At 38.7% G+C, this 26,324-nt stretch overlaps 2 protein-coding genes across 4 annotated transcripts; one reads left to right on the top strand and one right to left on the bottom strand.

The window, feature by feature from the left end:
• Window positions 1-200: 200 nt before the first annotated feature.
• UCP1 (uncoupling protein 1) lies at window positions 201-6,199 on the top strand. The gene is made up of 6 exons (XM_070417211.1): window positions 201-411; window positions 1,490-1,688; window positions 2,150-2,344; window positions 2,451-2,552; window positions 3,256-3,436; window positions 5,600-6,199. The coding sequence occupies exons 1-6, from the start codon at window positions 286-288 to the stop codon at window positions 5,712-5,714; spliced, it is 918 nt and encodes a 305-aa protein (XP_070273312.1). The 5' UTR covers window positions 201-285; the 3' UTR covers window positions 5,715-6,199.
• Window positions 6,200-7,352: 1,153 nt separating this feature from the next.
• On the bottom strand, window positions 7,353-26,087 carry ELMOD2 (ELMO domain containing 2). Of its 3 annotated transcripts, none has more exons than XM_070415216.1 (9): window positions 25,905-26,087; window positions 24,271-24,422; window positions 22,068-22,096; window positions 21,084-21,181; window positions 19,157-19,286; window positions 16,679-16,812; window positions 14,400-14,468; window positions 13,109-13,242; window positions 7,353-10,915 (listed from the first exon to the last, which is right to left on the bottom strand). In XM_070415216.1, the coding sequence occupies exons 2-9, from the start codon at window positions 24,410-24,412 to the stop codon at window positions 10,770-10,772; spliced, it is 882 nt and encodes a 293-aa protein (XP_070271317.1). In that variant the 5' UTR covers window positions 24,413-24,422; window positions 25,905-26,087; the 3' UTR covers window positions 7,353-10,769. The 3 variants fall into 3 exon arrangements, with proteins under 3 accessions (XP_070271317.1, XP_070271316.1, XP_070271318.1); XM_070415215.1 differs by lacking the exon at window positions 25,905-26,087 and adding an exon at window positions 25,565-25,669; XM_070415217.1 differs by lacking the exons at window positions 7,353-10,915; window positions 25,905-26,087 and adding exons at window positions 12,981-13,020; window positions 25,565-25,669.
• Window positions 26,088-26,324: the final 237 nt, after the last annotated feature.

Genomic DNA, 26,324 nt, shown 5'->3' with positions numbered 1-26,324 from the left:
CCCCACCGAGGGCAGGGCGCGCGGCGCTGCCAGCCCGGGCGCAGTGGGTGTTCCTGGGGAGAAGGTGGGGAGGGAGGCACTGCCCGACCCGGCCCCACTCCTGCTCTCCTCCTCCCGCTGTGCCCGCCGGGACCACCAGGCTGCCAGCCGCCCGGCTCCCCAGGGCTGAGAGCGGGTTGCTGCCCGAGCTGACGGGAGGAAAGGGGCATAGAGAACTGAACTTCCACCTTCGGGACCGCAGCCTTCTCCTCCGTGCCAGCGCCTCGCTCCGCAATCTGAGCGAGGATGGAGGGCGCGACAGCCGCCGAGGCCCATCCCACCATGGGGGTCAAGATCTTCTCAGCCGGATTGGCGGCCTGTGTGGCGGATGTGATCACCTTCCCGCTGGACACGGCCAAAGTCCGGCAACAGGTAGGGAGCGAGATGGGGAGGGGGTGGATCTCAGGCAGAGAGATCTGATTCCCGTGTTGATTTACCTGAGCAAAGGGAGGTAGGGCAGGTGGCCACCTTCCACACCAGTTTGGCCTTGTCACAGGACTGGGTGCATTAGGGTGGGAAACCGGAACCTTTCCAAGATTAACTGAAAATCACAAGGGCCACGGAGAATGATTAGTATCTAACCCAGCGGTTCTCAACCTGTGGGTCGCGACCCCTTTAGGGGTCGAACGACCCTTTCACAGGGGTCGCCTAAATACATCCTGCATATCATATGTTTACATTATGATTCATAACAGTAGTAACATTACAGGTATGAAGTAGCAACGAAAATAATTTTATGGTTGGGGGTCACCACAACATGAAGAACTGTATTAAAGGGTCGCGGCACTAGGAAGGTTGAGAACCACTGACTACGTGTTCTCAGAGCGAAGCATGTCAGCCCTCTGGAGTAGACAAGCCAAGCTCTTTCTTCTTCCATCCTTTCATATATTTCAGAGAGGAAGGGAGAGGGAGAGAGAGAGAGAAACATCAGTGATGAGGGAGAATCATTGATCAGTTGCCTCCTGCACGCCCCACACTGGGGAGCCAGCCCTCAACCGGGGCAGGTGTCCTGACTAGGAATCCAACCGTGACCTGGTTCATAGGTGGACGCTCAACACTGAGCCACATGGCAGGGGTCTTCTTCCATTTTTGATTCAATGGGGCATCTTCCCATCCTGCCTTCTGGAGAGTTCATGGGTGTGTGTGTGTGTGTGTGTGTATGTGTGTGTGTGTGTATGTTCAAAAGTACATTGTAGCCAGTCTTGCTCCATAAGTATATAGTGATAGCAGTTAGATAAACAGAGAAATAGAAAGACAGACAGATAAATGGATAGCTAGGGGAGCTGTTGCTGGGAAGGGAAAAGGAATTGCAAATAGGAACACTGGAGAGAGTCTTGGCTTACGGTCTCTCCACAGAGGACAGCCCGATACCAGCCTTTGCCATTTTCTCACCGGGTAGGATCCCCTGTTCAATCTACCTTCCCTTTGACCCTCCCTTTCTCATTCCCAGATTCAAGGTGAATGCCCGAACTCCGGTGCCCCTAAGTATAAAGGTGTCCTGAGAACAGTCCTCACTGTGGCAAGAACGGAAGGGCCACTGAAGCTCTACAACGGACTGCCTGCTGGCCTGCAGAGACAAATCAGTTCTGCCTCTCTCAGGATCGGGCTCTATGACACCGCCCGGGAGTACTTCACCGAGGGCAGAGAAAGTAAGCGACCAGCATTCCTGGGCCCACAGCCAGAGACATGTGCTGTGCCCAGCTCTGTTCAGAACTGTTCCCCGCAGGGTCGGGGTCTTCAGAACAAACTGGCAAGCAAACCTCAGTATCTGAACCAGTGCCTCCCCTCAGTTAGGAAAAGCCTGAAAAAAAAAAAAAGAACTAAATATAGGAAACAACTAAGCCACTGCTTAAATAGGCATTGTGTTTCCTTTTTCCTTGAAAATCCTCATTTTTTAAAAGAATTTCAGCTTTGAAGTCTTCTTGCCCCACTACGATTTAGCATGTATGTAGTGCATGACCCACACATGCATAGGTATTAGGGAAGTAGAAAAGATATAAAGATACAATAATACTAACCACTAAAATTAAAAAGACATGTAGTTGCATTCTGGGTCTTGATGGTTTTTTCATTTTGCTTGATTTTTTTTCTTCCTTGCGGATTTCAACAGCTAGTTTGGGAGGCAAGATCTTAGCTGGGCTGACGACTGGAGGAGTGTCTGTGTTCATTGGCCAACCCACAGAGGTCGCGAAGGTCAGACTTCAGGCGCAGAGCCATCTCTATGGTCCGAAACCTCGCTACACTGGGACTTACAATGCTTACAGAATTATAGTAACAACTGAAGGCTTGTCGGGCCTTTGGAAAGGTAACTAATTCCAAGGTGGATTTTTAAAATCATTAAAACACACATATCCAATTAGCACCTTATCATATAAGGGAGCTATTAAACATTTTCTTTTTTATCTCCTCAGGAACTACTCCTAATTTGGCAAGAAATGTCACCATCAATTGTACAGAGCTAGTAGCGTACGACATAATGAAGGACACCCTTGTGAAAAATGAAATCCTTGCAGGTAACCTCCCATGTGACGTAACAAACAGGACTGCACATTTACAATTCCATCTTGGAGCTTCTCTTGCCACATTCTACTGAATCCCTTAATTGTAATAGTTTGAAGTGCTTTTGAACACACATATATATAACTTTTGAGGAGCAGAAAAAGATTAAAGCCCTAAGTCTTAAAAGTTTCATTGCAACAAATTTTTGCAATGAAACCAAAATGCAACTATATTCTTATGTCAGCATTACTCTCATTTAATACAAATGGGACTTTTGTTAGCATCTTATTCTTTATATAGCAGGACTTGGGCAGTGAGTTCATTCTGCACTGCCTCCAAATGAGCTAGTTACATGAGTTTATCAGCAGTTTCATCCAAATGTAGAGCCATCAAATAGGTTCCTAAAGTTAATATTCTAACAGGTTCTCAAGACACTGAGATTCTCCTTGGACAATGACTTTAATAAACAAGTATCTGATGCCTGTGTACCGGGCATTATGCACAGAGAAAACTGACAGGATGTTTTCCTAAAACACAATCCACTATGCTATGCATGTACTATTTGCCACCGTTTTCCATTATAAGTATAATCTTCTTTATTGTATTTATTTATAAGTTGTCCTGTGTTGACTTCCGGGTTTACAGTGATCTGATAACTAAATACTAGTAGCCCCTCCCTAAAGTCTGATGTTGACCTGTCCCATTGATCCATTTTAGATGACCTACCCTGCCACTTTATGTCGGCTGTTTTCGCTGGGTTTTGTGCAACGTTTCTGTCTTCGCCAATGGACGTAGTGAAAACCAGATTTGTAAATTCCACACCAGGACAGTATAAGAGTGCGCACAACTGTGCAATGACAATGTTCATTAAGGAAGGACCATCAGCTTTTTTCAAGGGGTAGGTTATGATCTTCCGTATCTATAATGATGTGCTTAGGCTATCTACGCACTTCGGGACACTGTCTCAGCTAAACAATGGATGTAGCTGAGCAGACATAGTCTGCAGTATAATTAGTGTTTCCTTTTCCTTGCCATAGACTTCTCTCATCTACAATTCCACTGTGCAGGAAAATTAAAATTAATTTTCTCAACCTTGATCAGAGGCTTATTCGACATAAGTAATTGGTCCCAAACTATTAGAAATGTATAGACAGTATTTTGCCTTCTCTGGGAAGAACTACAAAGCAAAGGAAAAGCATAATAGAGGACTTTGAGAAAACAGTATTTGCTTTTTTTCAATTTAATGGACTGTGGTTTAGATTGTATTAAAGCAAAACTAGAGAAAAATCACTGTCATTGATCTAGAAAAGTGATGCAAAACACTCACATAGAAATGTACTGTACAGTGGATCACATTTCCATAAAGCAATATTATATTATATTGGAAATGACCTTCCTAAGAAAATATATTATCAACTAATTTATGGATATATTCAACAAGGATTATACCAGTGGTAAAATAACAAAATTCTATACCCTTAAATATTGTAAGTCAATGTCTTAAACCTAATAAGATAAACATAAATTCACTATACACACTATACAAAAGGTCCCACTTCACCATAATGTTTATGATACATTAATACAAATGAAATACATTATAAAATTAACTTTAAATGGATATGCCAGTTATTCACATCAGCCATTAAACAATAATTTTTTCAAATTTAAAACCTTTTGGGGGACTACATGTTACAACAAGGATGAATCCTGAAAATGTAATGCTAAATAAAATGAATTAGACACAGAAAGACAAATATTATATGATTCTACTTATCTGAGGTACCTACAGTAGTCAAATTTATAGAGACAGAAAGTGGAATATAGTTACCTGGAGCTGAGAGGAATATAGAGTGGGGAGCTATTTTTTTTGTGTGTGTCCTCACCCAAGAACGGTTCCCTCTCATATGCTCCTTCACTGGGGATTGAACCCACAGCCTAGGTATGTGCCCTGGTCTGGAAAGGAACTTGCGAACCTTTGGTGCACAGGATGATGCTCCAACTGAGCTACACTGGCCAGGGCAATGAGCTACTTTTCAATGGGTTCAGAGTTTCTGTTTGGGTTGACAAAAAAGTTGTGGAGATGGATAATGATGATGGTTGCATACAAAGTGAATGTATTTACTGCTACTGAATCATACACTTAAAATGGTTAATAAATTTGTTAAGCATACTTTATACCTTAATTAAAACACATATACACACATCCAAGAGTCAGGAGAAATATATTAAGAGACCTCTCCAAAAATCTTTGGGGATGATATCTGTAGGCCAGATCACTTAAAAAATATTCTAGCTCTTTGTTTGGGTTAGTTTTTATTGATTTCAGAGGGGAAAGGAGAAAGAGTAACATCAATGATGAGAGAGAATCATTGATTGGCTGTGTCCTGCACATCTTACTAGGGATCAAAACCTGCAACCCAGGCATGTGTTCTGACCAGGAATCAAACCCATGGCCTTCTGGTTTATAGGTTGATGCTCAACCATTAAGCCACACTTTTTAAAAAATTTATTCAAGGCAGATTTAACTGATGACATCTTCTCTTGGAGTATTTCATTGCTGCAAAACAGGCATTCAAAATCAATGATTTGTTCTGCACAGTTTGGCAGAATTCTTTAAAAAGAGCAACAACCAAAAAAGAAAAACCAAAAAAACCCCCCAAGACATGGGGCAGTCTCTCTAAGGATAAGAATTGCCAAAATCTACACAGCACTAATTTCTCGACTCTAGAAAATGGTCTTTGCTTCCTCCTCTTACTTCATTTTTTAATCGTTTCCTAATAACAAAACAAAAATTTCCCCTCCCCTCCGAAAAGAAGGAAAGGCTATGAAAAAGGAGGAGACAAGCTTTGGTTTGGTGGGAATGTATTTACATAGTTGTTTTGAAGCAGTATAGGTGAAAAAATAGATGACACTTTATTTTAGGCAGCAGATAAAGAACAGGTACTTTTAAGCATCTTCATTTGAGAAGAGTGGCAACATGAAAAGCAAAAGCTGCCTGTATTATAATAGCTTTGAGAATGTCAAGAAACTAACACACCAGTGACGTGCACTTTTCCAGGTTACTACCTTCCTTCTTGCGACTGGCATCCTGGAACGTCATTATGTACGTGTGCTTTGAGAAGCTGAAACGAGAGTTGATGAAGTCAGGACAGCCCGCGGACAGCACCACATGAGCGTCTTCAGGAAAAGGCTGGGACATACCAGTGGGAGCCTTTGTCAACTGGATGATTAAAAAACGAGCAAAAAACTATTCCCATTATTTCAGCCTAAAAAGATAAAAGAATTCTGGTAGAGTAGAAAATTGTCAACTATTCCCCCTCCCCCCAAATGAAAACTAATACCTTTTATTTCTTGTGACTTTTATTCTGTTTCAAGGAGGGGAAAGCAAGACATTCAGGACTCACTCTGGCAAATGTAATGTCCAGATAAGTTACTGCATTTGATTTACCATGTGTGTGTGTGTGTGTGTGTGTGTGTGTGTGCATGGAGAAGGGAGGTGGTTTATGATTGAATATGAGAAACTTGAACATCTTAATTATAATTCAAACTGATGAAAAAGGGACATTGAGTGAAGTGTCCTTTATATTTATAAATACTTAAAAATGAGCAGTTACAAAAGAAAATATTACTGTTTTCTTTTTATATACTAACCCAGTTGTCAGTGAATATATTCAATAAAGTATTGCTAATACCTTTTAAAGTTTGTCTTTTTGGGTCTATACTGCATGTAAGAGTTGAAGTTCCCTACATTATTTGTGTAGAGCAACATTCCGTACGAAGGTCTATAGAATCAAGAGGCACACACTTACCTTATTAGTAGAGTTTTAAAAATTTGTCTATGTTTTATGACATCTATAACAAGTTCTATGTAAGACATTATATCCATTTGGGCATTGTTGTTATTAGAATCATGGCATCTTTCCTAGAATCACAGAATTTTAGAGCTATGAGGTAACTTTGGTTTGACAGAGCAGCAGACTCGGGCAAAAATGAATCTTCAGGGCCTCTTCCCAGCAAAGCCAAGTTTGTCATTAAAACCTGTAGTAACCTTTTTCATGCCTACGTACTGAATGCAAAAGAAGTAGGGAAAGAATAAACGAGATTAAAAGAAGTATGAGAGCCAACTCCTTTAGCTTGTTCTTGTCTGGGAAGCTTTTTATCTGTCCTTCGATTCTAAATGATAGCTTTTCTAGGCAGAGTAACCTTGATTTTCAACATTTTGAATATTTCTTGCCAATCCCTTCTGGTCTACAAAATTTCTGTTGAGAAATCAGCTGACAGTCTTATGGGAGCTCCCATGGAGGTAACTAACCACTTTTCTCTGGCTGGTTTTAAGATTCTCTCTTTGTCTTTAACCCTTGGCATTTTAATTATGATGTGTCTTGGTGTGGGCCTCTTTGGGTTCATCTTGTTTGGGAATCTGTGTGCTTCCTGGACTTGTACATCTATTTCCTTCACCAAGTTAGGGAAGTTTTCTATCATTTTTTTCAAGCAGTTTTTCAATTTCTTGCTCTCTCTCTTCTCCTTCTGGCATCCCCATGATGTGAATGTTGGTAAAACAAGGAATGGCAGCAGAAGAGCCAGGAAGCCCAAATTGTTCTTATCCAATAACTTCTTAAACAGGTAATTAGCAGATGAGTTAAAGTCACAAAAAAAGAATTCTGTGTATTCTGATTTACTCTACAAAAACATGGTTAAAGGATTAAATAACCATGTTTCATTTATGTTGCAGCAACATAAATGACTTCAATAAGAGATGGGAGGATGGGAAGAGAGCAGAAGTATTAACATCAAGGCTTACAATAGTTTCAACATGTTTTTTTATTTGCTCACAACATTCCAAACACAATGACATCATATTTCAACTATTGCTTTTACACAGAAATTAGTTGCTTTACCCAAAGTAAACAAAAATCTATTTTTTTTAATATTGTCAACTAGTACTTTTTCCTGCAGGGAAAGCCAGTGCTTAAATATTTGTTGGATACTTTAACAGAAATATGAAATTGCCTTATCATAATATTGTAGTACTTGGGTCTTACCTGCACTACATTTAAAATTTCTCTTGTCAAAAGTTGAAGCCAGGAAAAATAAAGTTCACTTATGATTTTTTCCTCCCAGATTTTTAACAAAACTCCGTTAATTTTCATGATTAAAAAAAATGCAGATGTGGAGAGATTCACAAATATGAAAATGGAAATTACGCCTCCTCAGCTTGTTCATGGAGAAGGTGGGTGGACAATTTATCCCAAGGAAATAGCTGCTTCACTAATTCAAGAAGGATAATAAGAATTATTGCTCTCCAAGCCAAACCTCTTCTCTTCAGTGCCATGACAACATGTAATCTTTCCTGCTCTGGCCACGAGTGTTCACTTTTCACACTCATGTAATGGGCAATCTTTGAGCAAGTTCTACCCCACTGAACACCAAGGGAAGAAATGTACATAAACCACTGTGAACACTGGAATAAGAATGAATACATATGTTTTCACATAGAAAAATACATACAACTTCAAGTAGCTCTTAAAACAGAAAAATTCAGGATGGACTTTCTCAATAAAAGGATGGGTTTTTAAACTGTAAATGGTGCCAGTAAGACATTGATTTTTCTATCTAACTATATCACATTTAATACAAAAAAAGGTTGGTCTTGGTTCACGGATATCCCCTGATTTCTCCCATTTTTTAAAGATTGTCTTTCAGAATATATCTGAACTACAACCACTTAATTATTTTTTTAGACTATCTTGTCACTGGCACACTCTCTTCAATCTAGCACATATAACAATTCATTTCAACATTGATTCACTTTACTCATGCTAAAACAATCATAATTTTCCTGCTACTTCAGTTCTATAACTACCTTGGTAGTTATGATTATAGAATCGGGAAAGGTTCTCAACATGGATTTCAAGACTACATAAAATTCTAACATAACATATGTGGACAGCAAGAAAAAGGAGGAAGGCAGACACAATTATCCCATTTTTCTCTTCATCTATGTCGCTCTCACCTAAAAGCCAGAAGGCACATGTCACACTCTAATTTACAACCAGTGACACTCAGCTTGGCTTTCAGACTGTCAAACCTAAGAATCTGTGGGGGGCTTAGACCAGCTCAATATAGAGCTATCTGAAATGGTTACTCATTAGCTTAAGCAAAACAAGAAAAAAGAACAATATCTATGCTATACAAATAGAAGTGGATTTAAAGAACATAATATTGAGGAAACTTGCTAATGACATTTATAAAAATATTATGAAAAATATTTCTTTCTCCCTAGAAAGGAAAGAACTTAAATTACTTAAAAAGTTTCTCCTTTCATACTTGAGTCATTCTTTTATTAAGATACCGACAAAGATTTAAATCAGTTCAAGATCTCAGCTGTTGAAAGATTAAAATATAAAGGTAAGTATTTTCAACATGAAAATTCAAAGACTAACAGAATTGCTTTCCATGTAATAGTAAACCCCGTGATAAAAGGAAGTTTAATGGTTAACACTTGATCCTTATCTGGATTTTGCTACAACTAGAACTCTAGTTGGATGGTAAAGCATTAAAACTATATTTAAAAAATCAAGTTAAGATATTCACAAGAAACCAATTTTTAAACTCCTGTAATACTGAATAGCTAAACTGCCATGATTGTAATAAAATGAATGCAATTTTAAAACATTTTATCTTGTTGAGAAAATCGTGCTATACCAGCAGTCGCCAACCTTTCGGACCTCACAGACCACCAGTGGTCCGCGGACCACCGGTTGGTGACCACTGCTCCAAAGGTTTCCTTACACCACCACATCTATTATTTTCTAATCGAATATTTTTACCACTCTTCTCTTTGGCAAGTTTGAAGAGAGGTTTGTTAGTAAGCATGAATAATACTTGAAAGTCTCAGGTCTTGATAAATCACATAAGATCTAGTCCTTCAACACTTACTATAGACCATATTAAAGGATGTACCAACTGTCGTCGTGTTTTAGATTAAATTATGTCTCTAACGGGCAGGTTTCCGTAGGACTTAAGGAGAACTTACAATCATATGGACCCATCTTCAAACTCTTTTAGTTCTGTTATGAGAACTAATGTCAAAAACATATGCAGAACAAACTATTCCCATTAGAATCTCATCACTATGTAATCCTTAACACACTTGCTACTTTAGGAGGATAAAGCTGTACAAAATGCACAATCATCATCCTCAGGCTACTTTAGAATCCCACGAATTGCTAACTCAGAGAATATCCATACAGTTCATACATCATCATCTGGGAACACTATGGAGTAAAGCAGAGAAGCAAGATTTAACAGTAAGCAAAATAAACCAATGATGTTTAACTGAGATTTTTATAAAGCTTTAAGTTTTCTTTTTGTTTAAGTTCAAAGACAGCTTTATTGAAACAGCAACTGTCCTTTGAATACAATCAAGATATTCTGAGCAAATACATCTCTTTTCATAAACACAGACAGGTAGAGAAACCCCATAAAAGGTTCTCATACCAAGCATTAACTAAGGTTTTTTTCTACAACTGACAAAAAGCAAAGACTGAATATGAGAAAATGTCTTTAAGCTTTAAAATAACATTGCAATATTTCAAAGTGTGGTTTTTAAAAACAAAAAAGCTAGTCACCAATACTATTTTCTTATATATTATGCTAAATAGTCAGGCAAACCAAAAAGGTTCTTCCTCCTCTCTGACATGTTGCTATGAAGCAACACTGACATGTGACTGAGAGTCAAATGAAAAAACCACAAAGAACCACTCTCCCCCCTAATTAACCTACAAATAAAATAAGAGAAAGAAAGTAAAGAACAATTATTTCCAAATTCAAAAACAAAACATATTAAGAGCTTTGCAAAGATACCAACTTGATAACTACAACACATAAAAGTGAAAACTGATATTTACACATTTTAATCAACCAATTTAATACAAATACCTGATTTGTACTTTTATACTAAATGGGTTAAGTCCCAAGTTCCAAACTGTAGTTCCTATGACTCCACAAAGGGGATCTTTGGAAGGATAAGGTACCTTTGGAGGACAGTGTATAAACAACTGTAAACATACACTGATTGTCCACTAGCTTTCTTAAATAGAACTTCTGAGATATTTCTGTAGGAAATTATATATACGTAGTGTAATTGATCAGATAATTTCTATTACAACATATAAATTCTGTTGTGTGTGCAAAATGTGGTAGAAATAGAAGATACTAGGAATGATTCATATTTTTAAAGTAAGTGATACATTATAATCCAGTAAGAGTCCTTTAATCTTTTCATGAAACTTCTCTCTATATATGTTGAAATACATAATGCTTTCTGGCTTTTCTTCAAACCAAAACTTGTCAAATTCATATACAAGATAACCTGTAGTTAAAAAACAAAAACAAAAACAAAACACATAGTGCTCAATAGTGACATCCAAACCATCTCATTGTAAAAGTATATAAACATCCATTGAATTCCATAGTCTATAATAATCATAAGTCATCGGAAACTACTAGAAACCTGAGGCATTTTAAAAGAATGTTCAAAATAAACAGCAATTTCAACAAAATTCCTCAAACTTAAGAGGTAGAATACTGTCAAATGATACCTTGAGAATAGGAAAAAAAATTATTCCCAGAGACCCCTGAAACACAAAAATGAAAGTAACAAGAAAATGTTGGACAAGGATAAATTACAAAAAAACTCTTTTCTATTTGATTTCTAAAATTCAGAGATATTTCCACTTTTTTCCAATGAATTATCAGCAACTTCTCTTTTTAAAAAGAATACATAAACTATATGCCCACCCAGCATGGCTCAGTGGTTGAGCTTCGACTTATGAGCCAGGAGGTCACAGTTTGATTCTCGGTCAAGGCACATTCCTGGGGTTGCAGGTCCAATCCCCAGTGTGGGGCGTGCAGGAGGCAGCCAATCAATGATTCTCTCTCATCATTGATGTTTCTATCTCTTTCTCCCTTTCCCTTCCTCTCTGAAATCAATAAAAATATATTTTTAAGAAAATACATAAGCTCTAAATAGGCTTAATATTTTTATTTTTCTGTCCTCATTACAGTAGCTAATTTAACCCTGAACATGTTAAAAGTATTTAATGCAAATAAATATTAAAATAAATATATTTACAACAAAGAGTCTGAATTTAAAATCACTCATAAACCCTATTTAAATTGAACCTATAATGACTTTTTTACTCCAGGTATTACTTTGATGCTCATCCTAGACCCGAGCCAAACAAGATGCTGGTGTTGAGGGCACTGGGGTCCACAGTAGCCAAAGATGCTCCAGTTACCCATCTTCATGGGAAGATGAATAATGGAGAAAGAAATGGATAACTGAAGGAACAGAGCCTCTGATAAGACTTCCCACAGAAGGTCACATCTAAACTGACATTGACGAGATGACTATGAGAAACCTGGGAAGAATGGAGGGAGCAGGAACTGTTCCAGGCTGGGTGAAAGGTCCAGAGTCATGCGAGAGCATGACATACTTGTGCAAATAATAGAGGACGTGTGCTTAACCTATAGTCTGCGGGGAGCTGGTGTGTGGCAGATGAGTCGGGAGAGGTGATCAGGCATGGATTATGCAGGGTCTTGTCGGGGGTCCTTTTGGAAAGTTGTAGGCAGTGGGGTAGAATGACTAGATTTCCATTTTAAGTAACTACACCCTCAATGTGGAGAAGAACCAGAGGGCATCAGAAAGACTGGTGAAAAGGTGACTACAGGGACTTAGTAACAAAGGCCCGAGGTCACACAGTTACAGCGGGGATGGGAACAGTAGATGAACACAGAAGAAATTCAGGAAGCAGACAATCCTGGAATTAAGGATTAAATAAAGAGGGGGAGACTGTGGGGAAGAGAGACCTGGATGACACCTTCAAGCATGGAGTTAAAGTTATAATTTGGCCGTTTATACCAAAGTAGTTTTCTGCCAACATGCAAATGACATTCTAAAGACACAAAAAGATCAAGAAAAGTAGAGCATAAAAACTAAGCTGGATTTGAATTCTTTGCTTCTGAGAAATATCTTCTGAAGATGGAGTTTATGCAATTAAATCGTCAATGTTCAAATGTCATCAAAATAAAAGTTAATGGAATAATGGTAACATGACTGCTTGAGGGAAATCTGTCAAGTAGCCCCAACCAAAACAAAACAACCTGGACTTGAAATAAGTGGGGGAAGGGGGGAGGAAAGGATTGGAAAAGATGTTTTTAAATTGAATTTCCTTACAAGAGTAACAAAATAATCTGCAAATAGTCAATAGCATTCATTAACCAGTATTCAAGAGGGAAAGTTCATTTTATAGTTGATTAAAAGATGGATACCTAGAGAAAACTGCATAAACACTACATTTGCATACATGTGAAAAAATTGCCTCACTGAATATTTTTAATCAGCAAATAAAGAAACTGAAATACAAAATACTTCAGGGAACTCATCTTCCATTATTTTCCATTTTTCCAAAGATCCTAAATAACAAAATGATAGAGGAATTATACATTATGTCTTCCTAATGATTTAAAAATTCTCTTAGAATTATCTCCTTTTAATACTCACAATAAAACTGATGAAAGTGTTCCATTGTTGGTACACCAGGAATCAAGTTGTAGAGATGAAATTTCAAAGCTTCACTCTTCAGTAAGCTATAAGCCATCTCTGTCAGATTGATTCCAACTATTGCATAAGAATACCTATGTCAGAAACATTATTAGTTATACTAGCCAGCCAAATAGCTCATAAAATAAATTTGAAATTATGCAAGGAATTAGTTGCTTTGATTCATTTCTAACACAGTACTGATTTTACAATAATCTCTACATATTAAGAAAAATAATCAGAATAGATTTTAAAAATTTGTTCTTTAGAGGCTGTTGATGTTCTGGATATAACTGAAGAAATAAAAATAAAGCTCTGGTCATATGAATATCTAAAACCAAAATCCTTAAAAAACCAAAAGGAGTTCTATACTAATATTTAAAGAGCCAGGGTCCGTCACGACCTAAAACGTCTGGACAGACGACCGAACACCAGGCTAGGGTCCTGGCTGGCGCGGCGGATGTCAGTCCTGGGTCCCGGCCACCGCGGCGGGAGTCAGTCCTGGGTCCTGGGCCCCGGACGTCCACGGTGCGGTGGCGGGAGGGAGCTGTGGAAATGGAGCCATGCTGCCATCGGACTGGCCTCTGGGTCCCTCCCACCGCCCACAGGCCTGGGGAGAGCCATGCTGCAATGGGACTGGACCCTACCCGCGGGGTCCCGGATTGTGAGAGCGTGTAGGCTAGGCTGAGAGACCCCCCTGAGTGCACAAATTTTCGTGCACCGGGCCTCTAATATATATATATTCTCATTGATTTCTAAAATACACTGGGTAATCTGACTTTTCTCTTTTATTATCAGGATATTTATTTTTATGATGTAATATTGTTATAATGTTTTTTAAAAAATAGGTATCACTGGAATATAAAAATAAAATAATATTACATGATAAAGCTAATAATATGACCTCAATTTGCATTCCATGGCACAAATTTCAAAGCTATTTCTCATATTCCTATTCCTATTTCAAAACTATTTCCTATGTCTATTTTCAAATCTATTTCTCAAAAAATCTTTATAAAGGTCCTTTATCCCCATTTTTAAACTAAATCCTGTGATGAAAAATATTTAAATACATACAAAATTGGTATGTGATCATATGCAGTCTTAAAAATAATGTATCATGCAATATCCTTTAAAGTCCTTATCAATTAAAATAATCTTTTTTTAAAAATAACTCGAAATACTTTCAAATCAGATGATCTAACCAACTTAAATTAGAGAGCTTACAGTTTCTTTAATACATCTGGCTTACCCTAATTTTGGATGATTTGAACGGGAAAGAATCTGATGAGCTTCCCGGGTATAATTTTCACTGAAGTACCTAAAAAAGTTTATGAAAAATAATGAAATTAACAGAAGTCATTCAAATTGGAGCTGCCCAGAAGCAATTTTAAAAAGTTACTATCAAAATGATATTCCTAGTACTGCCACAATCATCCCAATCAATTTCTATCCCAAATCATATCAGTGACTCAGAATGCTTTTGAATCAATCAAAATTTAATTCTGAACTATCAGGCCTCTCTAACACAGGCCACAGACCCTTGACAAGGCTTTAAGATTCTTTTTAACATATAAGTGAACTAACAAAAGACTTTATACGTACCTTTAAAAAAGTCTAGAGTTCTTTTTATTTGTTTGCTCTAAATTTTCTATAAAATAGTCAATGCGCACCTGTTAGGACATTCTTCCTTTCACGTGGGCTTATTCCTTCTATGGCAACTTAAGTCTGTATTGTTTAATACTACTTTCAGTGCAATTAGAAGAATGTCAATAAACTCCATTTTGCACTAAAAAATCCACCCTTGATCTGTGGTATAACTAAAATTCTGGCCATAAAACACAGAAGTATTAGGAGAAACAGATAAAGCTATCTCTTTGTAGGCTCATCCATCCTGTTGGCTTGAACACATGCAACCTCTGAATTCTTAAATGTAGAGACCAAATCTGTTCAACTTTTTAAAAAATATGTATTTTTATTGGTTTCAGAGAGGAAGGGAGAGGGGGGGAGAGATAGAAACATCAATGATGAGAGAGAATCATCAATCGGTTGCCTCCTGCATGACCCCTACTGGGGATCAAGTCCACAACCTGGGCATGTGCCCTTGACTGGAATCAAACCCAGGACCCTTCAGTCCACAGGCCGACGCTCTATCCACTGAGCCAAACCAGCCAGAGCCCGTTCAACTTTTTTTTTTTAATATATATTTTATTGATTTTTTACAGAGAGGAAGGGAGAGGGATAGAGTGTTAGAAACATCGATGAGAGAGAAACATCGATCAGCTGCCTCCTGCACAACCCCTACTGGGGATGTGCCAGCAACCAAAGTACATGCCCTTAACTGGAATCGAACCCGGGACCCTTCACTCCATAGGCCGACGCTCTATCCACTGAGCCAAACCAGTCAGGGCCTGTTCAACTTTTGAATCACTTCATAGTGCACTAGGAGTCATACACATGGACATATATGATGACTGACTGGATGTTGATGAAGATTTACATGTTTTATTTAAATTTTAGAGCACAATCACTGAAATTTTCATAAAGTATACAAATTTCTAACCAGATTTTCCCCTCTCTACTTTTCCTCAATTGTACCATAATGTAGCTCAATTTCAGGACTAATTTCTTTATAGTAACTATATGAACCTTGTTAATCATCAGGGTTCCCATTGCAGGTATTTTGCAGTCTATAAATCACAATTCAAGGATAGACCCACACACCAGAATTTCTTCATTTGCATACCTTATAGGAGAAAAGTAATCTTCCAGTCTACTTTCTAGAATATTTCTGGCTATCAATTGTGATTTTAGTTACATATTTTGCAATTTCATATATATGTGCCCAAGCATAAGTGTTAAAGAAGAAAAAGAGAGAGACTCCATACAGATTCTGAAAGCCTGAAGTTTAGATCACTTGCCACATATGGTAAAGAATAAGTGTAAAGAGACTTCATTATCATTTTATCTGGTTACATTTCCCAAAATGGAATCAGACAGCCAAAAGGGGAGAGGCGAGAGGGTCAAAGAAAGTAATAAAAACCTAGTCAGTGTGGCTCAGTTGTTGAGTGTTAGCCCATGAACCAGGTCATGGTGTGATTCCTGGTCAGGGCACATGCTCCGGGTTGCAGGCTCGATCCCCAGTGTGGGGCTTACCGGAGGCAGCCAATCAATGTTTCTCTCTCATCCATGTTTCTATCTCTCTATCCATCTCCCTTCCTCTCTCTAAAATCAATCTATCTATCTATCTATCTATCTATCTATCTATCTATCTTAATAAAAGAGTGTAAATAATTCCGTAGGAGGTATCAGAAGGGAGGTCAGAAAGAGAAAGGAAGAAGAAAGGTATTGGTAAGTAAAGAAATCACACACACATACATGAGTACATTTCCAATGTCTTCCTATTGTTGTCAACACATTAGTAAATACTTTTAGCACTGCAGCTATTAAAGTTTAGAGATAGTAGGAAACTAAATTGGAGATTACATGTAATTTCATTTAGAGAAGAAAAGAAAGTTTATTTTCACTTACACAAGGTTAATTAATCCAAGTATGCCCATGCCTCTGAAGTCCGTTTTGGGATCATCACCCTGGAAACCAATGTCAGCCCATTGCTTGGAGATTCTAGCCTTCAATTTTTTCGTGGGCATTAAAAGATTCCAAAGCTGTACAAACATGCTTCCATATTACAAATAATAGTGATATTCTTAAGTTACCAAGATTTTTTCCTTCTCATAGCTGATATAACTAGTAAATTAAATGCTTTCAATTAAACAACTTTTGTAGACAAATTATAGGTTTGGCAAAGACTATGTTTAGAGAACTTTTCAATTATCACAAAAAATGTAGTATATTTATTCCAACTTAAAAGACAAAAAAATTTTGAAACAAATACACAGAAATCTAAAACAATGAGATGTCTTTATTTGCTAAGTAATCTATATATATAAAAGCCTAAGTGACTGGATGATTGGACGACCGGCCGGTAGCTATGACACGCACTGACCACCAGGGGGCAGATGTTCAATGCAGGAGCTGCCCCCTGGTGGTCAGTGCACTCCCACGGCGGGAGCGCTGCTCAGCTGACCAACGGGTGCCAGATGCCTTGCTCATGGCTGGCGAGCACAGCTGTGGTGGTAAGAGCTTCTCCCATGGACACTCCCCTTGGGCGCCCGAGTGCGCGCCAGGCACAGCTCAAGCTCCTCCCTGGCCACCTGCCACTTCACGCACTACTTCATGCTGTGAGGGATTGAAGCGGACAGCAGCCTGGAGCCTGAGGAGCTGGAGGGTAAGGCGGGGCTGTGGCAGCATGGAGGTCCACTGATCCTGATCCCTGCAGGCCAGGCCGAGGGACCCCACTGGTGCATGAATCTGTACACCAGGCCTCTAGTACATATATATTATATAACAGAATTGGTAAACTACTTCCATGAGAATAGTGTTATGTACTTGGCCCTTTCCTCTGATACTATATATTTAAGTAGACTCTATTCTAAGAGTGGGATTATGAAGAAGTAATACAGAGTATTCCAATCCATATGATTACTATTTTATAAATTTTCATAGCTTTAATTTTTTGTGGGACCTCTTCCTTAAGTCTACTACGTCACTTCTCAAGATTGCTAATAATTTTTCTTTAGCATTTTTAGTGCCAGATCTGTACTCTCATGTTTTTTACTTTAAGATCTTTATCTAGGCAATCATAATTGTTAACTGTTTCATTTATTCTATCTTCCCTTTGGCCTTTCTTAGTTCAGCTAAATGGAATTGCCTATGGTCTTTCCTCTAATCCTATTTCTTAATGGCCAGTATCTTAATTTTATTCTCTCAATAATCTCACTGAAGGTTTTCCTAGTTAAGGAATAGAAACTTGAATACTCTAGGACTTTCCCAGTAGAACTACTTGACTTGACTATCTGAACCATTTAAAGGAAAAACAAAGGTGCAATATTTAATATCAATATGCTTTTTGGTTAGTTTCTATGATTTGTTTAATTAATGAGATTAGGAATTCCTTAATCAACTACCCTGCTCCCAAAATGGGGAGCAGATTTACCAGTTAGTTGCATGTGAACTACTGTGTTTCTCCCCCTCGGTTTTTCTTTTTACTTTTTCAATTAATTTTATTGGGGTGACATTGGTTAATAAAATTATAATGGTTTCAGGTGTACAATTCCATATTACATCATCTGTCTATTGTGCTGTGTGTTCACTATCCCAACTCAAGTTTCCTTCCCTCTCCATTTATCTCCCCTAAACCCTCTTCTATCCCCTCCATGCTTCCTTTCCCTCTGGTAATCACCAGACTGTTGTCTGTGTCTATGAGGGTGTTTTGCTTTAAAAGAAAGAAAATAATATGACTTGGTTTTAACTGAATATATTCCTTAAAACTGAGATAAAACATCAGGCATCTATCATAACATAAGACAGCTTTCAAGTGTTAGATAGCAACATAAAGTTTAAAATACTTAATCATTTTCTAAATTTGACACCACACATCATCAAACAAAACAGACTCACAAAATTAATAAGTTTATGAAAATCTGAGAACAGAAATACGTGTTTTTTTGTTTGTTTCACTACCACTTCAGGCATTGTTGAATAAAGGGCTCCTAATAAAAGTATCCTGCTACCCAAAATAAAATGCAAAGACCTGTGACCCTGCTTTAAAACAGGGCAAGACTCTGCTGGCTCTGAAGCTAAATCAGTGATTAGAGTGGGTTTTATCTGGTCCTTCTTCAAATTACTAACAGATTTCCCTTTACATATTTATAATCTATTTCAGAATTAAAAGCATTTAAAATAACATTTATTTGAATATACTTTAATGATGCTTATCAGAAAATTACAAAAAGAGTTAACTAGAAATCTTTCACCAACAGAACAAAATTCTCTAAGGGGCAATGACACTGGATGGTTGTACAAGCCTCGAGGACTTGCACACAGACCTTACTAGCTGATTTATTTTTGCAGTGCTCACTAACTCCAAATGCAGAAAACAGAACTTACCTTGAGAAGCAGCTTTTCATGTTGCAAGTTATCAGAATCATACGGTTTTTTTCTCACACTTTCTACATCCAAATAGAGCTGTCTGTAACCGGATATCTGCAGTAAGCATGCCTTCATGCAGATTTTAAAACTGAAAATAACAAAATTATTATAAAAAAATCATTCCTTCACAATAACGTAATGCCTTCCATAGCTTGTGGTTCATAAGTCTATTTAGAAACCATTTCCTAGCTTTCAGTTTAATACAATAGGCATCAATAGCCTCCTTAAACACAAAACTTTATATAAAGTATCAGGAAGCGTATAATAAATCAGGATCTAGAAAGAGGACAAGACATGGTAGGAAGCGCAAGCTTGGCAACTGTGTCTTCTTTCCCTGCTTTTCCTGGGCAATCTCATACATTCCCAAACCTTTACCGCCAATTGTCACCAACAGACCGAATTTTCCAAGAATACGTATATAACAAACAAGTCCAGGACAGGTGATCTCAGTTCTCCCAAATACAACAGCTTGTCCTCCCCGAGGAAACATGCTTTTTCTTAACAAGTCGCTAACCCTATTAATGACCTCACTAATCATTAGTTCCCCAAGTTAGAACCCTCCGAGCTCTGACTTTCCTCTCTGCACCAATACATCAAAAGATCCCCAACCCTCATCCTTTCTGTCTCTGAAATGTACCTCACAGCAATCATCATATATTCATTTATGCTGATATATTTATAGCTTTGTCATCTCTTACCTGAAGGAGTCAAGTTTCCTAACTGTTCTCTCTTATTCCTTCTGCTAGCCTCCCACATCCCCAAATTTCCCATCATTTATTTTCTTCAAAATACGTATCTGATAATATGGCTTGTTTGCTTAAAAAAAGAAAAAAAAAAAGAAACCCAGAGAACAACATCTGCCCCTCAGTGTGAGATGTAGTCCAGCACTCCATTCCTCCAACCACTGCTCTGCACGAGTTCAATGCCCCAGCCACAAAGACTCCCGATCGTTCCCAGATACTGCAGCGCTTGTGCCCAGGTGGCATTCTTCCTCTGCATGGCATGTCCTCCCTACCCATTCAATAAGGTCCAGCTCAAATGTCATTTCTTCTGAGGCACTATCCTCACAGTTCTTTCAGGTACCCTTCCCTGTTCCAGCCAAAATAAATTGCTCCTGCCCTGACTGGTTTGGCTCAGTGGATAGAGTGTCAGCCTGTGGACTGAAGGGTCCCAGGTTTGATTCCGGTCAAGGGCATGTACTTTCGTTGTAGGCACATCCCCAGTAGGGGGTGTGCAGGAGGCAGCTGATCAATGTTTCTCTCTCATCGATGTTTCTAATTCTCTATCCCTCTCCCTTCCTCTCTGTAAAAAATCAATAAAATATATTTTAAAAAATTGCTCCTTCCTCTATATTTACACAGAAAATGCTGAAAAAAGAACAAATTGCTGAATACTTACAAGTCAATGTACTGGTCCTGAGAACTCAAAAATGGAATAAGTCAAGTCCTTCTCTTATGGAACTTAAAATTTATTAGGGAAGAACAAGAGTAAATCAATGATTGCAGTACAATGGCTTATGCTATGATGGAGAGCTCTGTGACAGGACAGAGCAGGGGCCCCTAACACAGGGGCCCCCTGGAGAAGGACAGAGCAGCTGAATTTTGAAGGAAGAAGGACATAGCAGCTGCAGTTACGTAACTCTGGGAAGGTAATGGTAAGTTACCTTAAAGAAGGCAGGTGGTAAATAGGCAACAGTACTGGGCAGGGAACCAAAAGATACAGGCGTTAGATCTGTTTCTGTCACTCTCCTCTCTGGACCCCCTGAAAGCAGGGAATCAGATGCTCTCCACAGCCCTTTCAGCGCTAATGCTTTCCAACTGCGTGTGATCACCACATTCACAGGATGTAGGCGCATCACAAAAAAGAACACTGCCAAACAGCATACCTGACATCCTTCTCCGGGTTGATATTCTTTTCTCTCATTATATCTTCTATGCACTTGTCCACTTCACTCTGAACAACAAGTGTTGCTTTCTGTAAAACCTATAGATGTGATAAACAGCTGATTGAGAAAAATCCCCCACCGAAAAAGAACAGTAAATTTTGAGGTATTTAGTCAACTCTACAATGCAGATTTTAAATGCAAACCGAAACAAAATTTGTTTCAAATTTTCGGTAGGGCTTAAATCACTCAACCAATTAATTAACTGAAAGAGAAGCAACATGTTTCAGATGAAGACTTCCTTAACTGAAAATGAACAGGTTCTCTTAGCGAATGAGCTACCACCACAGTGTGTTTATGCAGTAGACACTTTTTATAAAATTCAAAAATTACATAAAAATATATGCATAAAAATTTTAAAGGCAGAAGTCAGAAAATTTTTAAATGCAGAAGAACACAAAGAAGAAAATGCAAATAATCTTGTAATCTTACCACCAGTGATAGCCACCGGTAACAGAGTAGCATATATGCCTCTGGTCTTTGTTCTATGCATACAAAACAGATTTCTTAAATAATACAACTTATTAATGTCCATTGGATCCTTCCTTCCATCATACAAGTAAGTGCATAAGAACCTATCCTAAGGACACAGTCTAAAAGAATATTTTCCCCCAAGACCTGCTTCCCCCAAAACTATCGAGTCTTGAGACAAAATAAACAAGCAAAACTTAAGAACAGGACAAATTATTCAAAAACCTTCTTTGTGCATGAATAGCGCGCGCGCAAACACACGCACACACATGCAGAGGAAATATTTTAAAAATTAAAAATTACTTCTAAAGTGGGAAAATTTCACTCAATACTTTATACAGCAAAGACTCTTCTGGTAGGACATTAATAATTAATTCTAAAATTGAAGCATCCTTTTAAAGGAAAAGTTATCTCGCAATTAAATTTTCTGGAATTATCACCTCGATATGATCCTACCTTATTCTTGGAGTACATCAAGGAATTTTCTGAAATGGAAAAAAAAGGATGTTATCCCTTAAATACTGTTTGTAAATTACTTCATAGTCAAAGAGTATAAATATCAAGCCAATAATACATTCCTTTCTAGAAGACAGTACTTTTACTTGAATAACATAGCAAACATTTAAAAATTTCATCCTTACAGTATCCTTATAGACAACTCCAAAATCCTTAACCCAACACAACATACCACAGCCACAGAGGTGAGGCTGACCTAATTTCCCCAGTCATCTGTTTCTGTGCAGACCTCCAAGTGTACTAGCCACTGCAAATTCACACATGGCTACCTCGGAACAGCTCCTTTCCCAGAAACTCGTGGTAAGACTAAAGTGAGAGTGCTCTCTACTACATTTTCTTTTTTTAAATATATTTTATTGATTTTTTTACAGAGAGGAAGGGAGAGGGATAGAGAGTTAGAAACATCGATGAGAGAGAAACATGGATCAGCTGCCTCCTGCACACTCCCTACTGGGGATGTGCCCACAACCAAGGTACATGCCCTTGACCGCAATCGAACCTGGGACCCTTGAGTCCACAGGCTGATGCTCTATCCACTGAGCCAAACCGGTTAGGGCTCTCTACTACATTTTCTTCATTTGTTAGCCTGAAGGAGTAAGCGTTTCCATTTCAGGAGCTAGCAACTGAATCAAACAACAACACACTGGCAAAAATGAAAAGACTTTAGATTATTTACCCATCCTCAAACCAGACAAATAGCAAAACAGCTTCTTCATTCTTGTTTTCTATTTCAATAAGAATGAGTAACATTTTTATTGGTTTAGTGAACAATTTTTTTCTGGCACATTTGCTTAAAGTTTTTTTCTTAGCAATTTGAAATATTCCAGAAAAATGCTTTTGCCACAAAGTAAAGCATTAACGTATGCCCCCCCCCCCCGCCACACACACACTATAAAACACCAATGCTGCCAAGATTTCTTATCAAGAGGTACTTTGTTCTTCTCAGAAGAGTTAAAAGGGCAAATCAAAAGAGCAGGCAATAATTTAAGTCAGACACAAAGTTGTGAGAAAAGTCAGGAAGTAAACAAACTTCAATCACCCAGCTGCCTGAGGCTTACTCTCTCTGTCTGTCATCCTTTCATGTTGCCTTGGATACCAACACCCACTCCCCAAATCTTACAGGGGTGGATTTCTTAGCTGAAGCACCCTTGCTCAATTCAAAGAAAGCCTGGTTAAGTCATGGTTTTCCATTCAACACAGTGAGCATCAACTGCGGCTGATCGCTGGCCTTCTTTACCCTGGCCAAAGAGAAACGACCTCCACCGTATTTGTCACTCATCTGTGTTCTAATTTAAAGTAATATTTTCAATTATGCATTGAAAGCTGATGAACTTCAAAAGGTACTAGAGCAGTATTGTTCAATAGAAACATAATGCAAGCCAAAATGTGAGCCACACGTATACTTGAAAATCTTCTAGAGCAGCCACATTAGAGTAAAAGAAACAGATAAAATACATTTTACTATTTTAAAACAACATATCCAAAATATATGAAACCAATATACCCAAAATATTTCCACATATAATGAATATGAACAATTACAACCTTTGTTTAGATGAAGTCTTTCAAACCCAGTGCATAGTTTATACCTCTGCTCAAATCACATTTCAGGTGCCCAATTGCTGCCTGTGGCTACTGGCTAGCTAAAGTGCTAAACAGTGCATGTTTTGAGTATAATAATGATTCCTAAGGATCACTGTATACCTAGTATTGTCCTTTCATGAATTACATAAGAGATTAAAAGACTGATGAAGGATGCTGAGTATAAAAATGGCTGTAGATAGAGATACTCTTTCTCATCACTCGGATGAAAATTTCAAAGGGCTTATAAAAGTCTAGAGATTTTTCTCTAAAATATAGGTTATAACTATAATCTAAGGCACAACTAATGAATTTTAGAAGCCAGACAAAGTAATTGTTCGCACAGATGGGAAATTAAATAATAATCCCTTTCTTTTTCTGCAAGGCCATGTAGTTTTAGAGCTGAAAGGATTCAATGCTAGATTCCAACAATTATAAAACTGAGTTTAGGTGACTTGATCAAGACACACAATGAGTGCATGTCACTGAATGTTAAGAAAAAAATATTCATTCAGAGTAAAAAATTCATTAGTTTTAATTATTCTTTTTCAAATAACATTACCTATCCTGTGTGTCCTTTGTGCACCTACATAGGTATCAAAAATTCGCTGCAATTCACACTTTCCAGTCATCTGTCGTAAGAGCCATTTCATCCAAAATCGAAAAAAGTGCCCATAGAAGAAGTCCCACAAAGAAATAAACATTTTTTTTTTCCTGGAGAAAGAAATATATGACAGGTTTAATTACCTTAAACTGGATTTTAAAATGGAAAAAAAAATTAGTTTATCCAAACTTATCAAATCTCAAATTATAATATCTATTATGCTATACCACTGTAGAAGTGTTTTAGGAATCTAAGGAAACAATGACAGGTGTAATATATACTATTTAGATTAAATGATGGCTGGCCAAATGGCCAATTTATCACTTGTAAAAATAAAATAACTGTCAAATCACAACTACTTAAAGCTCTCAGTTCCCTATTTTAATTTTTCATTCTTTGAGATTTGGGGCTCAACAGTTCACGAACAAAAGGAACCCAACTAAACAACAATTAAATAAAATACCCCATGTATCAGAATTGTTATTATAAGGAATAAGCTTTTCTTAATCCCTTGTGGATGATTCCAGTTGCATCTATTCCTGTCAGGTGATGCCAGCAAATAAAAACACTACACATGGCTTACAAACTTAAGTACATAAAAAAACAAAACAAAACAAAAAAACAAACAAAAACTTAGGTACACAAGTTGAGCACCGAGTAGATCAAATCCTGGCTAAGTCTTGATTTTCCTTCCAACAGGCGAAGGACTGATTACTAAAGAGGGAAATGAACTACGCCCTCAATAAAACGGAATCTTTATGTCATAAGTCAAACCTTCAGCTCCTAAATGAAGCGCGATGGGGGCAATGCAAGTGAGTAATTACTTAACAATAAACAAAAATGCTCATCTCCTTCCTGCCTTAGACATTCCCACTTATACATCCTCTCTAGACCAGGGCCTGTGAGATTGTCAGTTTCGAAATCCCCGCAGGTCGGAGCAGAAACGGTGCTCATCGGAGATGGGCTGAACTGGAACGTGAACGCGACCCATCTGGTCCGCGCTCATCGAGACAAAGGAACTGCCAAGCGGAGGCAGAGCAAGCCTCGCGGCGCCTGAGCTCCCCGGACCTGGGGAGTCGCTGCGCCGAGGGCCCGTTTCGGAGCCCGGCTCCATCGCTGCCCGCGAGCGGGAGGGAACGGCTCGCACAAAGCCCCGCCGGCCCGGCGCCCCGCGGCTCTGCTGTGGGACACCGCGGGGCTCGCGCCCCCGCACGGAAGCAGCACGGGGCGAGAGGAGAGAAAGAGCAGCCACCTCACAGGAGCGGAAGAACTAGGGGAAGCTGGAGTCTGCCTCGGTTTCCCCAACTGCAAACAGCCGGCAACGGAAACGACGCTACTTGCACTGCGTCCCCCACTAGCACGGTGACCCGGAAGTCGGGGAGCGAGGCAACGGGAACGCCTTACCCGAGACACTGCCCGCCCTTCCCCGCCCCCGACCTCCTCTGATTGGTCCGTGCTCCACCAATTGCCAACGCCGCAAGAAGGTAGAGCAGAGTTGCTTTGGCGCGCGCGTGCAAGTATTGAAGGGACGCTAGACGGTTCCCTAGCAACGGCTACCTGGAGGCACGCCCCGCCCCGCAGATTGGTCTCACCTGGCGCTGCTCTGGATCCTTCTCTCGCGGTCTTTTGAGCAAGTGGACACCGTGTGCGGCTTCTACACCCCAGGCGTGGAAGTGCTTTTGATAGCTATCATTGCGCTTTCACCTACATTGAATCTTCATTCCGTGTATTTTCCACCTGCCGTTCACATATACGGAAGACCGACTTAAATTCTACGTGGATTTTCTACTGTATGTTGGACTCCAACCCCACGTTCAAAGGTCAGCTGTAATTATGAATGGTCCCACTTTACGGATGAGGAAACAGAACGTTTAATAACTTGCTCGTGGCTAATCAGTGGCAGATAAGGAGAGTCCTATATGTTGAGGAAAGAAGTGTGGACTTAGTACTATAATAATAAACATCTAACAGTTAATTCATCAAACATTTATTCCTTAACTGGTTGTTTTTCT

The sequence above is a fragment of the Myotis yumanensis genome, unplaced genomic scaffold (assembly GCF_028538775.1).
Source record: "Myotis yumanensis isolate MYYU_CA2020_CCGP unplaced genomic scaffold, mMyoYum1.0.hap1 SCAF_5, whole genome shotgun sequence".
Classification (NCBI taxonomy): domain Eukaryota; kingdom Metazoa; phylum Chordata; class Mammalia; order Chiroptera; family Vespertilionidae; genus Myotis; species Myotis yumanensis.
The sequence above is the reverse complement of the archived record's forward strand: the minus strand, read 5'-3'. Positions and strand labels throughout refer to the sequence as shown.